This window comes from Lactuca serriola, chromosome 3 (assembly GCF_051521515.1).
Source record: "Lactuca serriola cultivar US96UC23 chromosome 3, Lser_US96UC23_V15, whole genome shotgun sequence".
Taxonomy (NCBI): domain Eukaryota; kingdom Viridiplantae; phylum Streptophyta; class Magnoliopsida; order Asterales; family Asteraceae; genus Lactuca; species Lactuca serriola.
In genome coordinates this window covers 30,250,351-30,266,355 of record NC_136410.1, presented here as the reverse complement: position 1 = coordinate 30,266,355, position 16,005 = coordinate 30,250,351, and the positions used below count along the sequence as shown (strand labels likewise).

The window sequence follows — 16,005 nt, the reverse complement described above, 5'->3', positions numbered from 1 at the left end:
GGTAATGGATGGGCAGGGTAGGCAAAGTGTTATGGAGGTAATGAAATGGGTTTTGTTTGTATTCTAATTTAATTATTTATGTGAAATAATACATGTAAAAGGGCAAAATAGTCAAGTTATAAAAGTTAACTGGCCAACAGTTGGATTTAACAGACCACAGACCAATAATACAAGTTTTAGAAACCACAAAGACATAATCTATCAATTTTTCAAAGGTTTGAGTAAACATGCGAAACCGACTAAACCACAAGGACCGTTTCTGCAATTACCCTTTTTTCTAATGTTATTGATATATTACACAAAACTAGGTGTAAAACCCGTGTATTACATGGATTGAATAAAAAGATATTAAATAACAAAATATAAACAATAAGTATTTTTTAAAATAAAATTTCGAAATAAGAAGTAAGAAAGTTATTAATTGCAATTTACTATCATATTTATTACATTTAATAGTTTACATATATAAGTATAACTATTATGTGATTTTTTAATTTTAAAAATTGAAAAAATCAGAAATTAACATGTGGATATTATTTATTTTAAAAATCTCCCTATTCTAATAAAATAATAGTTTTATTCTTTTTTGACATGTGTCATTGTGTTAGGTCTCCTAATTAATGCATATTTTATTCTCCTTTTGCCACGTGTCACACTATGATGTCTCTTAATTAATGCATGTTACTTGTTAACTCCATTTCAAATTTCAAATTTTAAATTTTCCATTCCAATTACAATAATTTAATAACATTAGAATAAAATTTAAAATAAAATTAATACAAATTATAAAATGATATAATTTCACATATTTATTTAAATCAATGATTAAAATTTATATAACTAAAAAAGTTCTCTTAATTAATAATTTATTTAAAATAATTAATTAATAATTTTGAGTTTATACTATAAACATTTAATTTTGTAACCGTGGTTTCCACGGATTATAAACTAATCTACTCTAATAAATGAAAATCGTTTTACCACATGTTACACTCTCAATGATTTAGCCACATGTCATTTTGTGGTTATTTTCAATTAAATTTTTTTCACATGACATTTTGTGATTTTTTTCATTTTATCAAATTCCACATAATATTTAATGTAATAATTATAATAAATGTAATAATAAATACATATCAATTTTATTAATTGACTTTCTTTTTAATTTTAGAATCTATAAATTAAAACCATATTGGTTTCCTTTGTTTATTTATCTAAATTATTTGTTTAAATTTTAAAAAAAAATACACATTAATTTTAATAATTCAATATTTTCTAATTTTCTTATAAATTTAAACTTTTAAATGTTTAGAATTTCATATTTAATTTTTCTTTTAAATAAACTCATGTGATACACGTTTTTTACACTTAATATCATAAAATACAAGTATAAAAACTCATGAGAAATTAACATGTAGCAAAATGGATTTTTTATTTATTAACAATAGATGGTCCATTTGGTGTAACTTCTTTTTCAGTTTTGGTCCAAGGGTAGATTTGTCATATTAAAAAGTTTCACACGCCAAAAAATAGATTTAGCAAAGACGGGGCCAACCGTACTTGATTTTGAAACCACAGGGACCACTCCCGTAACATCCTCATAACATCTTAAATTAGATTCAAATTTGGCAATCACAAAATCACAACTTCACACGCATTTTCAAGTTTCAACAACTCTTACAAAAGCTATGTAACCCCTAACCTTTAACTTTCATTCTCTCTAGAAAAAATAAGCAATTCTGATTTAAAACAATTTGGAATTTTTTTTATGCCTTCTCTTTGACACTAATAATATATTACAGATTAATTTCTTAACTTTGTGAAGTCATTCAGCTGGCAGTTGTAGCAACTCTCGTATACCTTGTGAAACCTACAGTAACCAAAACAAGTATCATTCAACAAAATGGTTCAAATATTTCTACTGGAATGGCATAATTGTAATTATAGTGACCCTTGTTTTAGGGTCTAGTTAGGTTGTGCTTAACAGTAAACTTTTTTTGGAGCTTAAATGGGTTCACAAGAAAAACTTACCATCTTAATTTGAGCTTTGATTTGTGCAATGAGACGAGTGTATTCCTCAATTTGCCTACATAAAATCGCAAGAAATTAAATATCCTCCTACCTATTGATCCTACCAATCCTCCTACACATTTAAATGATGACATGTGTCCTATTAGTATCCTAAAATATCCTTAAATCTCATTAAATGATCATTAAATATTACACATGTCACCATTTCATTGGTTAGGAGGATATGTAGGAACAAAAAATAGGAGGATATTTAATTTCTCTAAAATCGCAATACATTAGAGAAGATAAAAACACAAAATTGAATTTTCTTTTTTTTGTTTTTTTTTTTTTAAAATAAAACCTAGCAAACTTTTCTTCTCTAGCTGGGATGATCTTTAAAGCCTCAGACCAAGTGAGCTCTACATGAAATCCAAGGCCAACATCTACAAATATGTGGCGTGTATCAGGTCTGCATACATCAACAGTTTTTAGCATAAACTTGAAGTAATGTCTATCAACTATCAACTAAAATCAGATTTAATAAGTTATGGAATACGTACACATCAGCTTGTGCGTATACTTCAGACCCAAGATTGACCATTGACCTGAGACTTGTTACACTATTCTTTTCAAGACTCTCCAGATTTCTTCTAAGATCTGAGCTATACAAATAAATGGTGTCAAGTGAAATCTCACAAATTAGATAAATTATCACGTGCTTGTGCAATGATTTTAGAGAAAGTGAATTCAGTTGTTTTAGAAGCAAGAAAGTGAAGGATACAAGACTTTTTGTTGCTCAAAAACTTTGTCCCTGCAATATCAATAGAAATCAAATTAGGGTTTATCATACTAACTCCTGAATATGTGTATTATTAAGAAGGCTTGAAATCAGAAACTTTGTACCTTTCACCAATGGCTCGAACAAGGTCAGGTTTCAAGCGGCGATCAACAAATTCCTCAAATCTTTTTATTTTTTCTTCCGTGAGTCTATCTTTATCCATTTAGCTTCTAACCAAATTAAGATATGGCAAAAAAAATCAACTTATCTATAGGTGTGAATAATCCATATTACAACGAAAGATTAATACATATTCATCTCTTCAAATGTGCCAATAAGAGGTGCACATACATCACTTTAACGAGAGATCATTAGAGCCTGATCCTTTATTACTTTTATGAGTTTTATCAAAAGAGGATTTCATTTAAGCATTTCATCAAATGGTTCATATGCAAGTAAAGTACAAACATGTTGAAAAAATAGCTCTTGTACTGATAAACTACAACGGACTTGAAATTAGATAAAGAAAGAAAAAAAATTGAAGGGAAAGAAGCGAGAGCTGATAAACTACCATCGACTTTTTCATACAAATATCTAAACCATGGTCGACTTTAGGGGTTGCAGTAGATGTAATGTAATAAAAGGTAAACCTTCATCATCAAAAGGCTCCATCATCCATGTAAATGTACTGTAAAACATTCTTTCCACTAATCCCCAACATCAAATTAACAAAAAAAGATTTTGAAATCAAAGCATCACGGGCTGTTTGGAAATCAGTATAAAGACCCCATCGAAAAATCAGCATAAATATTACAGGGGCAGTTTGGAAATCGATTTCCAAGATGGTTCCATGGAAATCGACTTCGGAGATGGAGAAAAAAAAAAAGGTTCATTCAGATATGGTTCCATGGAAAACGTTCATTCTAAGATGGTTCCATGGAAGTCGATTTCAAAGCTTGAAAAGAAAAGCTTACCGGTGGCGCTGGCGGAGGAAGGCGTTGGAGTGGCGGCGCTGGCGGAGGAAAGCACTGGAATGGCTGTGAGTGGAGTTGGGGTTCGCTCAAGGAGTTCGATGACGGAGAGAAGAGATGGACGTTGTGTTTTCTTGGATGGCTGCGTGAAGAAAAGAAAGGACGCGGTCGGTAACGCGTTGTTCCCGAGTTTTTTTTTTTTTTTAAATTCATTAAAAGAAAATGAAGGAAAATTTTGACGGAAAGAAAGGGAGGTAAAGGAAAATATTCATTATTCCGTGTTCCCGAGTTCGAAGGAAATGAAAGGAAATGGAAAGAAAATTTTAAGTTTTTGTGTTCCCGAATTAGGAGGAAAAAGCAAATAAAGCATAAAATTTTCCTTCCCCTCACTTTCTTCCCAAATCCGCCCAATTTGGGAGGAAAATTTGGAAGGAAAATATGACTCCAAAATCCTTCCCCTCCCCTCACTTTCCTTCCATTAATGAAACTCGGGAACACGATTTTCATTCGACACCCCTCACTTTCCCTCCGTATCCTCTCATTTCTCTCCTTAAGTAGAACTCGGGAACAAGGCGTAAGGGCAAATAAGATTTCTTTCATTAACATAGAAAATTACAAGTTTAGAGAAATGTTAATTATTTACCGGCAAAAAAAAATCAAAATTCATTTTTAGCCATTAAAATCGTAGATGAATTATGCTTATTGCAATTTTGGCAAGCTATTGTGAACACAAGTGGTTAAAGTATAAATGTGTTTTAGTCACTTATACGTTCGTAGATAGCTTTTTCTTTCGCTATATAAAAACTTTATTTCCCCCATAAAATCACATATGGACTAAGGCCAATATATATATAAACTTTTGTAAAAATTATCAATTTAGTTGTTATTTCTTTGGAATTTTTTTTAAAACCTCTCTAAAAAATTTTCAGTTTAATTGTTACCATATTATCGGGATTGTTTATGAAATCGTTCATAATCGCATATGGGTTAAGAAAATCGTTTCCCAAAGAGTTTTCCAACAAAATGAGTGAAAAATGAACAAAAAAATTGTGTTTTTATAGTAGGCTAGGTTTATTTTCGCAGATGGATTGATATGTTCGCAGATGAACTAGTCTATCTGCAAATGTACAAGTCGCTGAAGCACGGGTTGTGCTTTAGCGGCTTGTACGTTCGCAGATGGACTAGTCGATCTGCGAACATAGGCAGTCCATCTGTGAAATTGATGGCTAAAAATACAATTTTGGTTTTTTTATCTATTTTCCACAAAGTAATTAACATTTTCTGCTAAATTTATAATTTTCTCAACTTAATATTCGACCCAACAAGACGGAAAATTAAGATTTTTTTTCATAGCCTTGATAACCTCTTCACGGAGTCATTGAGAAACTACTAAACAACCTCTTATTTTAATTTATATTTGAAAAACAATAAATAATATTTTAAATAGGAAATATGTTTAATGTTCAAAAAGGCTACCAAACTTTTTACATGGTAAATATTTCCAAGTTAGCCATTACACAAGAAAATTAAACATTTAATCATTAATGTAATGTTTTAATCATTTAATTGGTTTGATGGTTCAGTTGTTTTGACCGGTTTTAAAAACTAGAAAAAACGAATGATGTAACATCCCGACTCCCAGGTATGACATTTGATTATTTTATTTATTTTTGACAGGGCAACTCGACGAGTTGTGGAGCACCAACTCGCCGAGTAGAGACTATTATGGTCGCGGGATTTTTAGAGTCTACTCAACGAGTATGAGTTGTGTGAGGAAACCCTAATTTTTCGGGTTTGTGTCCTATTTAAAGGACCTTAAGCCCTCATTTATGCCACCCTTGTCACCCTACTACACTGTGAGAAACCCTAATCGAGTTGTAACCTTGTGTGAGAGAAAGAGAGGCTAATATTGTGGGTTTTAGTGCATTCTTGGAGGAGAGTTGAAGAGCAAGAGACCTTGGACAATAATAAGCTTTTGGATCTGGTGTTCTTCGGTGGTTAGCTTCTGTTTGGAGGTAAAAGTTGTTATCTTGACCATTTCTTTTGTTAGATCTCATTCTAGGGAGTTTTAGGGTTTTCTCTCATCCATCTTTTGGTTATTGGGTCATTTGAGCATGTTATGAGATTTAAACTGTCACACCCCAAAACCAGAACGGCGGAAAAATTCTGGGGTGGATGACGTCATGTCAAGTATCATAACACATGCATTATAGTAATCAAAGTACAACAACCATTGCATTAATAGTAATAGTTTTACATGGTTTACATTACAATACATCAAAGTAATACAGGTAATAATAATAGGTGCAGCTTGGTACTAAACTGTCTTCGTCAGAAGCTCCGGGGATGTATCTGTCTAATGCTGACCTGAGAATACAAGTTATTTGAAAAGCGAGTATCAGCATTTTTACAAATGCTGGTGAGTTCATAAGTATTTAGTGTCATTTTATTCAAATAACTTTAATAAAAGTGGTAGTTTTAGAGTATCCATTAAATTAGTGTCTTTTCCAGAAAATCCTATATTTTCTTTAATAAAAGCAGTCTTCTACCAAGATTGGACGGAGTTATGTGGTAAAAAGTAGTTTTCCCTTAATCGCTATCATTATCAAAATACAGAATTTGATTATTAAAGAAAGCAAGAGAACTCATGGAAATAACATGTGCCTCAGCAGTGAAGACTGCTGACTAAGGCAAAAGGAATCATAGACTCCAGGAAAGTATCGGACGAACGACACGCCTGGCTCAGTCTAACAAAGGGAGACACTGACCCTAGACAGTACCAAATGAAAGGTACAGCTGGCAAGGTCTAAACAGAGAATACAGACCCCAGACAGTATCAAATGAAAGATACAGCTAGTAAGGTCTAAAAACAGAGAATACAGACCCCAGACAGTATCAAATGAAAGATACAGCTAGCAAGGTCTAAAAACAGTGTGACTCTGAGAGTGGGTTTCCAGCATACAGTGTAAAATACAGTGTAAAATACCGTTACCTTAAGGCCATGAATTATAAGGTAACCTAGGATACTCGTAACCATACTAACCGATACTAGAGTACCTGACGCCCTGCAAGCGTCTATATAAAATATGACATTTATCACCCCTTGGCTTGGTAGGCCGTGGACTGTAGCTAGCAGTCAGGGTGCGGGGGTGTCAATCCTGTATAGATCTATACACACAATGTCCGCTCTCCCTACAGGAGACTCTGGTTACCAACTAGACGACGGAGAAGGCTGTGTCCCGAAGATGCATCCCAAATAGTGGGTAGTGGGTTTCCAATATAAGTGTTGAACTAGAGGTAGAGACTCATAACTGAACTGACTAATGTAAACCTATATGTCTATGCTTGCATACATAATATATAACTAATGAATCAAACGACCTTTGGACGGCCATCCGATCCCACCAGACCACATCTCAACGAAGAAAAGGAAATAGGGCGGACAAGCCTTCCTAAGTCCTTTAATCATTATTTATATGCATCTATACAAGCACAGACATACATCTAACTACGTCTGAGTGTTTAACCAGTGGAAACGTATCGTGAAGTATAACCGAATCGTGATGTATAAGCGAATCGTGAGGTATAACCGAACAGTGTGGAATAACTGAATCGTGAAGTATGAACGAACAATGTGGAATAATCGAATTGTGAAGTGTAAATGAGCAGTGTGGAATAACCGAATCGTGAAGTGTAAACGAACAGTGTGAATAACCGAATTGTAAAGTATAAGCGAACAGTGTGAATAATCGAATCGTAAAGTATAAGCGTTACCAAATATAAGTGTATCACGAAGTGGAAATGTTATCAAGTAGGAGTTTAAACTAAGTAAAAGCTAAGCAACAGTATCTAACAAGTAAGAGTATACGGCATGAAAGAGAACTTTGATGAAAACCTTGGAAAAACCTTTATACTTAAGAAAATCACAACTTGGTATTCTTTGGTAAAATAAGTTTGAAAACCTTTAGAAATTCTTTGGAAACCTTTCATAAACCAGTTTAAAATGAACTTTGATAAAACAGTATAAGTAAGAGTTTTTGAACAAGTAAAAACATTTTAGAAAACCATTTATAGTTTCCTACTTGGTAAAACAGTTTACAGTGTGGTAAATCCTTGTGCATGCGAGTTATCAATCACATGTGATTGATATGATAACTGGAATGTTTAACTTGTATTCCCCCCTATAAAACATGTAAAAACATTTAAAAGGTTCATTCAGGGGTATGAACTCACCTGGTGTAAGTGGATCCGACGAAGGTGTCGGTTGGGTGCTCGGTGTCAAGTAAAGACTTGGACACACTTAGTGACCTATTTAACATATGATAACATATGTTCACATACAATTAGTACATTTAATACTAATTAAACAAGTATACGCACCCTAAGAGCGGAAAACACTTTGGTTAAGGGTTAGGGGTGTCCCGGGTAACATTTAAGGGCTTGAATGGCTTAGGAATGGAGTTTACTCTCCAAGAGTAAACTCTCCTTATAGTTTTTACGGCCCTGGGACAACTCCCCATGAGTTTACGACCGTAAACTCATGGTGAGGGGTTTCTAGGATGTTTAAAGGCTTTATCTTGAACGTGGAATTTTGCTAGGTCCAAATCTAAATTGTATAAGTGGATTTAAGGTGTTTAAAGGGACCATATGGGAGTTTACAGCCCATGAACTACCCCTATGGGAGTTCACGGCCGCGAACTCCTATCCCTTGATTTTATGGGAGTTTAAGGCCCTTATTTCAATCCTAGTAATTTATAATGAAGTATAAGGCCATTTGGGGGGATTAAAACTACCATTTGACATGGTTTGGAGGTGTTTACGGCCTAAGTATATGCTTGGGCCGTAAACTCCATTTCACCCCTCAAATATATGTGTTTAAATGTTCCAAACCCGAAATAGCAAGCCCCTAATTTATGTATTAAGCCTAAGGGTGGTTTGGGAGTGTTTGGAACTTGATTTTACAAGTTTAGAGGGTGTTTACGGCCTAAGCATGTGCTTGGGCCGTAAACCCTCTTTTATGCCCCAAAATTGATTGTTTTAAGGTGCAAACACTCCTAGGCTAAATCCCCAATTAGTTTCCAAGCTTTTAGGGACAAATTTGGGTCATTTTGGCCTCTTTTTAGGGGTTTACGGCCTAAGGAGGCTCTTAGGCTGTAAACTCCAATTTAACAGCTTATAAGGTCGATTTTTGGGGTATAATCACAAGCCAAGATGTTTAGAATAAGTTAGGGTAAGGAGACTTACGATTTAGAGGCGTTTGGTTGCGGATTTGAGACGAAATTGGGCTTTATGAGAGAGAGTATAGAGAGAGAGTGAAAAATGGGTGGAATGAAGTCCATTCCCCCTTATATATGGGTTGGTGTTGGAGCTCAGTGGTATTCTACCCGATACTGCCGTTAGACGGGGCTTTTGGTCGCACCCGATTTAGTGGTCTTAATAAAATTTAACTTTTCCAAATTAATATGGAAATGTAATCTAAGTGTTTTTATTTATTTTATTACGACGAATAACGACATAGAATATAACTAAATAAAACCTTTATTTATTTTACGACCTCAAATTAACGGAACTTTTATAACGTGGAATATTCCGTTAACGGAAACGGGGTAATGTAACGGAATAACTTTGGGTTGTCACATAAACCTCAAATTTGGACTGTAGGAGGTCCCTTGAGCCCAAAGATCCAAGCTTTATCAAGCTACAGGCAAGCCTTTATGCATTAAACCCTATAATAGAGCTTGTTTTAGCATTTCGAGCCCTAGGTTCCATGCATGGACGTAAAGCTTGCAGCTTTACGTGGTATTTCAGCATTGGGAAGTTAGATCTAGAGTTTGGGAAATTATTTCTGCTTAGAATCGACTGAATGAGAATTGGTCAAGAGGGGATCGACGAGTGCATGAGCCAACTCGACGAGTCAGTTAGGGTTTTCCCTGATAGGCTGAATGCGCTACAACTCGTCGAGTTGATGAGACAACTCAACGAGTTGAGTTGGAGTTTTCCCAATTTTTCTGAGGACATGAGGAACTCAACGATTCACATAGGTGCACTCTCCGAGTTTATTGAACAGGGACTGTTGAATCGAGTGTTGACTCTTTGTTGACTTTTAGGGTTTGGTCAAGACTTGGATTATGGAGACCATGGAGGGGTAAAATCGTCTTTTACCCATTCCAAGGGTTAGAGAGAGAGAGGTTGACCGGATTTATTTAGCGGTGTGGTTATAAGTGTTAATTAGAGATGATTATGACATGTAAGCGGAGATTAGACCGTTCGAGGGGTATGAGGTTTACTTGCTTGCTTACGAGGTGAGTCTTCTCACTATACTTGCCATGAGTGGTAACTTTGTGTGACCGGAGGGTCTTGTATGCTATTATTTAGTATTGTGATATCTTGCATTATGTCTTTGTGATTTATGTTGTGTATTATTTTGAGCTTCATTGAGTTAGGACCGGAGGGTCCAACCCGAGTTGTGGGACCAGAGGGTCTCCACTGAGACACATTGACCAGAGGGTCTTTATTGAGATATATCCATGAGACGCTAATGAGATGTGTGCGGTATTTTGGGGAACTCACTAAACTTCGTGCTTACCGTGTTATGTGATATGTGTTTCAGGTACTTCTCACGATCGCGGGAAGGCGCCAACATGATTGTACACACGAGATGGAGTTATGTTTTAAGGATCCTGGATTTATATTCAAACAATTATGGATTTGTGTTTTTGATAATTTGACACTTTGGGGTTTTGTGAAATGTGTTAATGAGAATTATGTGATTTAAAAATGAAAATTTTGATTGAAAATTTACGGTGTTACAAATTGTGACAACCGTCAATTTCTAGTCAAGTCAAAATCAAATAAAGTCAACAAGTCGAACCGGTCAACTCATTTAACCCTTGTATATTAGGGTTTACATCGTGCTTAGTATTGTATAACACATTATCTTAATGCAAAGTATCACTTTGAGTTTTCACGTGTTCAGAAAATCAAACCCTAATCATGGTAAGTGATGGAACTACTCGATAAAAATATTAATACATACCCTTTGGGGGCGTATAATGCTCATGGCAAGGCAAAGCGGGGTTTACAAACCTTGCATTTCGAAGTTAAACACTCGCAAAGGTCATATAACGCTCGTGGATTAGAGCTAGTCAATTTAAGGACAATTAGCGTCAAAAATGACTTTTTGATGGAAGATTATTTTGAAGGAATAATCTTAACTAAGTTGTAGTATATGTTACAAGGATTATGTACATATAAAGAACGCCGAAATCCGAGTTATAACGAAAAAGTTATGACATGTTGAAGTTTCGCGACAGAACCGACACAACACAGCGCGACGTAAAAAGTAAACTTACTTTGGAGTGATATTTAGCCTTAGAGATCTAAACGAAAGTCGTAGATTTCATTTAACCGTGAGCGTGCATAAAAAGAACGTCCAAATCTGACTTCGTATGAGGAAGTTATGATTTTTTTAAGTTTCTACTTAGCGGTGTGCAGCCCGAATACTCGATTTGAGATCGAGCGGTTTTTAGTCGAAACAATCTAAATGAGAATCGAAGATCTCGTTGATAGTAGTGTAATGGTGAAAAGACAAACGAAAATGGACGTCAGATGAATAAGTTATGAATTTATAACAGAGTTTTCCTATTCCGGCCTACTAAAAATAAATAATAAAAAAATAAAGTCGAAATCAGCCGACGAAGTCTAAACAAAATTTGTAGAGTTTAGTCTCACCTACGCGTGGATATAAAGAACGTCGAAAACGGAGCTCGTATGAGAAAGATATGAATTTCTGAATTTTTTAATAATTAAAATATATTTATTTTTATTCGGATAATATCCGAAGGAGTGACGAGGCTGGTCTTATCCAAAGAGTACGCCCCGCGTACAGCTGCCTTGCTCGGTCCAACTTCTTCCACGTCGCTCCACCAAGACTTCGCAACGTAGCGGTCTTATCCGAAGCGTACGCCCAGTGTAGGGCTTAGTACGCCCAGCGTACTGAGTACCCCCAGCGTACTCCGAAATTACGCCCAGCGTAACCCCGAAGTTCAACCCCTATATATAACATGCGAAGGCAGCTGATTTCTTTTTCTCAAACTCTTCTCTCTCTCTTTCATTTTTGCATCGTTTTGCGTGTAAGAAATATCTCGAAGCCCCGATATCATTCCCGAGCCCCGAAACAAGTTCCAAAGCCCCGAGGATCCCGAGAAGTGAGATTCACGAGCCGAAGCTCTGCCCACGAGAAGCCAATTTTTGTGAAGATTTTCAAGATTTACCGAAGAATACTACTTCTACAAGCTATAGTGTTGTCCGATCATCTTCTAATCAAGTGAGTGTATAGTCTCTTTCATAAACACGATAATAATACAAGTATTGTTTGAATGTATTAAGTATATTGTTGTTATATATATGTGACTGTATAGTCACTTTCTTCTAACATATAAATACGAAGTATTTGCTATGAAATATGTGCTATGTGTTTATATATTGTTTGTCTATTTGAGATGGGCATAGAATTGATGTTTTATACAGGTGTTAAATGATTTAAATTGTGTAAGTATTTGTATCTACGAAAATTGTCACACCCTCGAACCAGACGGCGGAAACATCTGAGGGCTTGCGTGACTTAAATTGAATATCATCACAATGAATATACATGAATCATAACATAAACATCACCATGCATCAATACATTACAACTGACATTGTTCACATCAAGTACATTGTTTAATCATTACATATCCATAATAGAAATTGTTTGATAGTTTTTCCGAAAGCATAATACCCTAACATACTCGGTGTTACTCCTCGACTTACCTGTTACCAGAGAATACAAGTTATTTTGAAAAACATCAACATATGAAATGTTGGTGAGTTCATAAGCATGGTTGTTTCGAAAATGTGTGTATAGTTTATAAAATCCAGAAAATTTGCTATTTTTTGAAAAAGACAATTGTTCATACCAAAGTGTGAAGATCCATCGGTTTATGCAGGAATGATTTCAAAGCGTGTATAAATGAAAGGTTTTGTATTATAGTTAATAAAAAATACAAATGAATGGTGTTGATTTCCTCGAAAAACCCGATGTTTTCCGATAAAAATAAATATAATTGTATCAAATTGTTATACCGTCACGACGAATGATTATGATTTTTCCCTGATTATTCGGATAGTGTTAGATTTGTTTATGTGAGTCGTTATAACCATACATGATAATGACTAGTTCGTCTGTCTTGGCATTCTAACGAACGCCAGAATTGATCTTAAGATTTTGTCACCCTAGACTGGCCGAGTCTAACTGTAGCGAACAGCTGAGGTGTGGGGGAGTCACCCTCGTATAGATCTATACACAAACTCTCGCTATCCCTCCATGAGACTATGATTATAACTACAGACTACAGACGACCCATAGAGGTGCCGACCGCTATTACTCACTAAATCTAACATGAATTTGATTACCATTGATTAACGACTTGCATATGTTTACTGAATTGAAGGTAGGCCAAATAAACGAGGAGAAGAGGATTACAAGGTCCTACTAATCCCACGTATTATTTATGGCTATTGGGTATACGAAGGACACGTTGACCCATTTCGCATTTGATTTACTTGGACCTTACTAGCAATGCTAATGGGCCACTAAGGCCCAATAGCACTTAAAAGCCATTGAGGGTCCCTTAAATATGAAATTGGGTCATAGAAGGCCCAATAACATTTGTTATTATCCCTTGGGCCCAAAAATCATGTTAATGGGTCACAAAGGCCCAACAAGCATGATTGGAACTTTCAAGCCCAAAGATTTGAATGTTTACTTGTTTTAGGTATAGTATAATTGTTGGAAAGTTTGATTGAGTGATCATAAATTTCGTACCGGTGAAAAGTGTGACATCCCCAAAATCACGGCCAGAAAAGACCGGTTTCATTTATGCTTTTAAAATAATTTCAGAGTAAATCCTTTTGATTTAAAAGAGTTGCGGAATTTGTTCCCAAAAACAAAACATGATAAAATAGACTTTTATCAAAACATTTCAGAAAGAAATATAATTTCATTTCATAATAAAAAATCAGGATGTCATGTTCTGATACAGACCATAAAGCATAAACGATAACATTACAAGTCATTCAACAAATATATACATATACAAACTTGTAAACAAAACAACTTGATGATTCATCCATCTTATGCCCTTGAGCCACTTCCTATAATACAAATAAACTAAGTGGGTCAGGCTTGGGAGCCTGGTGAGCATATAGGGTTTTCAACCCACTATAAATAATTATATTTAATTCACCAACCAACAATAACCCGATTACCCATTCCCGTTATCCTCACTTTACGACCCTAAAACAACATCTATTACAAGGGACCTAATCTAGGATTTTCATTGGGACGAACATTACTGCAAAGGGGCTTCCTTAGCAATAAATGTCCTAAAGGCAACCATGATGGGATAGAGTACACCGGTGAACACATCGTTCACAACACCTACAGGTTATGAGCCTGCTAGCGTTCCACAGGACTGTCTAGAAAGAGTCTGTGGTCGTTATCCATACTCTGCTGAATAACTAGATCAACAACAACAACAACGATGCCTCTCATCTGTTTATCACACATCAACTATCTACCCATGTTCTACCCAACATATTAGTAGATAAAAATATATATTTTTATACATAGTTTAAAACCTATATAGCATGTTCAATCAATACATATTCCACATAACAGATGAGGCACACACACACATAATACGTATTTCATAGAGAATAAATCATATCTATGAGATAGAAGAAAGTGAATATACATTCACACATATAATCAACAAAATATACACATAACACGTATTTCGTACCAAATACTTCATAATTATGCGCTAGAAGAAAGTAACTACACACTCACTTGATTAGAAGATGATCGGACAACACTACGACTTGTAGAAGTAGTATTCTTCGGTAGATCTAGAAGATCTTCACAAAAACCGGGCTCCTCGCGGGCAGAGCTTCAGCTCGGGAACTCTACTTCTCGGGATCTTCGGGGCTTCGGGACTTGCTTCGGGGCTCGGGAATGATATCGGGGCTTCGAGGTATAGGTTGCACGCAAAACGATTCAAAACGGGAGAGAGAGAAAAGAAATTGAGCAAAAGAATCGGCTGCACTCGACTTCCTTTTATAGGGGCTGGATCCTCGATTTACGTTAGGCGTAAATCCTAGTTACGCTGGGCGTAACCCAGATAAGATCGCTGACTCCCCCCTTTTGGATAATATCGGATATTTTATATTTAAATTAAATACCGAAATTATTTAATAAACTTCAAAAATTCATATCTTCCTCATACGAACTATGTTTTCGACGTTCTTTATATCCCCACGTAGGTGAGACTACGCTCTACAATTTTCGTTTAGACTCCGTCGGCTAATTTTGACTTTATTTTTATTATTTATTTTTAGTAGGCCGGGACAGGAAAACTCCGTTATAGATTCATAACTTCTTCATCCGCCGTCCGTTTTCACCTATCTTTTTATCGTTTCACTACTATTAACGAGATCTTCGATTCTCGTTTAGATTGTTTCGGCTAAAAACCGCTCGGCCTCAAATCGAGTATTCGGGCTGCATACTGCTAAGTCGAAACTTAGAAAAATCATAACTTCCTCATACGAAGTTAGATTTGGGCGTTCTTTTTATGCACGCTCTTTGTTTAACAAACTCTACGACTTTCGTTTATATCACAAAGGCTAAATATCGCTCTAACGTAAATTTCGCTTTTTACGTCATTGAGCGTCGTGACGGTTCTGTCGCGAAACTTCAACATATCATAATTTCTTTGTTATAACTCGGATTTTGGCGTTGTATATATATATATATATATATATATATATATATATATATATATATATATATATATATATATATTCAGAAACCTCGTTTCAGCTACTACAACATCATCCAAAGATATCGAGCTTATCTAGTATTTCATTTTGACGCTTATTTTTATTCTTAATTCATTTAAGCCACACAACTAAACACAAAACATATAATACTCAAATAATACATTCTTATTATTTCAAAATGGATTACATAGGTTAACCTAGACTATTATATTGCTATTAATGACAAGCCCAGAAACACAGGCGTTACAACAAGGCCGGTCGGTTATTTATAACGATGTTTGAAATTATACGTATTTTCATCTTTCCATTTTCATGAATTGTAGTTTGGTATTTTTATTTTAACTCAAATATCTTAAAAATAAA

At 35.1% G+C, this 16,005-nt stretch overlaps 1 protein-coding gene across 2 annotated transcripts; it reads right to left on the bottom strand.

Annotated features, from left to right (window-relative positions):
- Positions 1 to 1,601: 1,601 nt before the first annotated feature.
- On the bottom strand, positions 1,602 to 3,925 carry LOC145091775 (Prefoldin chaperone subunit family protein). Of its 2 annotated transcripts, none has more exons than XM_079029566.1 (7): positions 3,763 to 3,925; positions 2,914 to 3,015; positions 2,792 to 2,821; positions 2,571 to 2,672; positions 2,372 to 2,479; positions 2,032 to 2,086; positions 1,602 to 1,870 (listed from the first exon to the last, which is right to left on the bottom strand). In XM_079029566.1, the coding sequence occupies exons 2-7, from the start codon at positions 3,009 to 3,011 to the stop codon at positions 1,826 to 1,828; spliced, it is 438 nt and encodes a 145-aa protein (XP_078885692.1). In that variant the 5' UTR covers positions 3,012 to 3,015; positions 3,763 to 3,925; the 3' UTR covers positions 1,602 to 1,825. The 2 variants fall into 2 exon arrangements, with proteins under 2 accessions (XP_078885692.1, XP_078885691.1); XM_079029565.1 differs by having other exon boundaries at positions 2,914 to 3,018; positions 3,763 to 3,923.
- Positions 3,926 to 16,005: the final 12,080 nt, after the last annotated feature.

Excerpts from the sequence above, each read along its gene's own strand:
- LOC145091775 (XM_079029566.1), bottom strand. The coding sequence starts at position 3,011 with ATGGATAAAGATAGACTCACGGAAGAAAAAATAAAAAGATTTGAGGAA. Across the intron at positions 2,822-2,913 it reads GTTCGAGCCATTGGTGAAAG|GGACAAAGTTTTTGAGCAAC; the intron begins GTACAAAGTTTC and ends TTGATATTGCAG. Across the intron at positions 2,673-2,791 it reads TTTGAGCAACAAAAAGTCTT|CTCAGATCTTAGAAGAAATC; the intron begins GTATCCTTCACT and ends TTATTTGTATAG.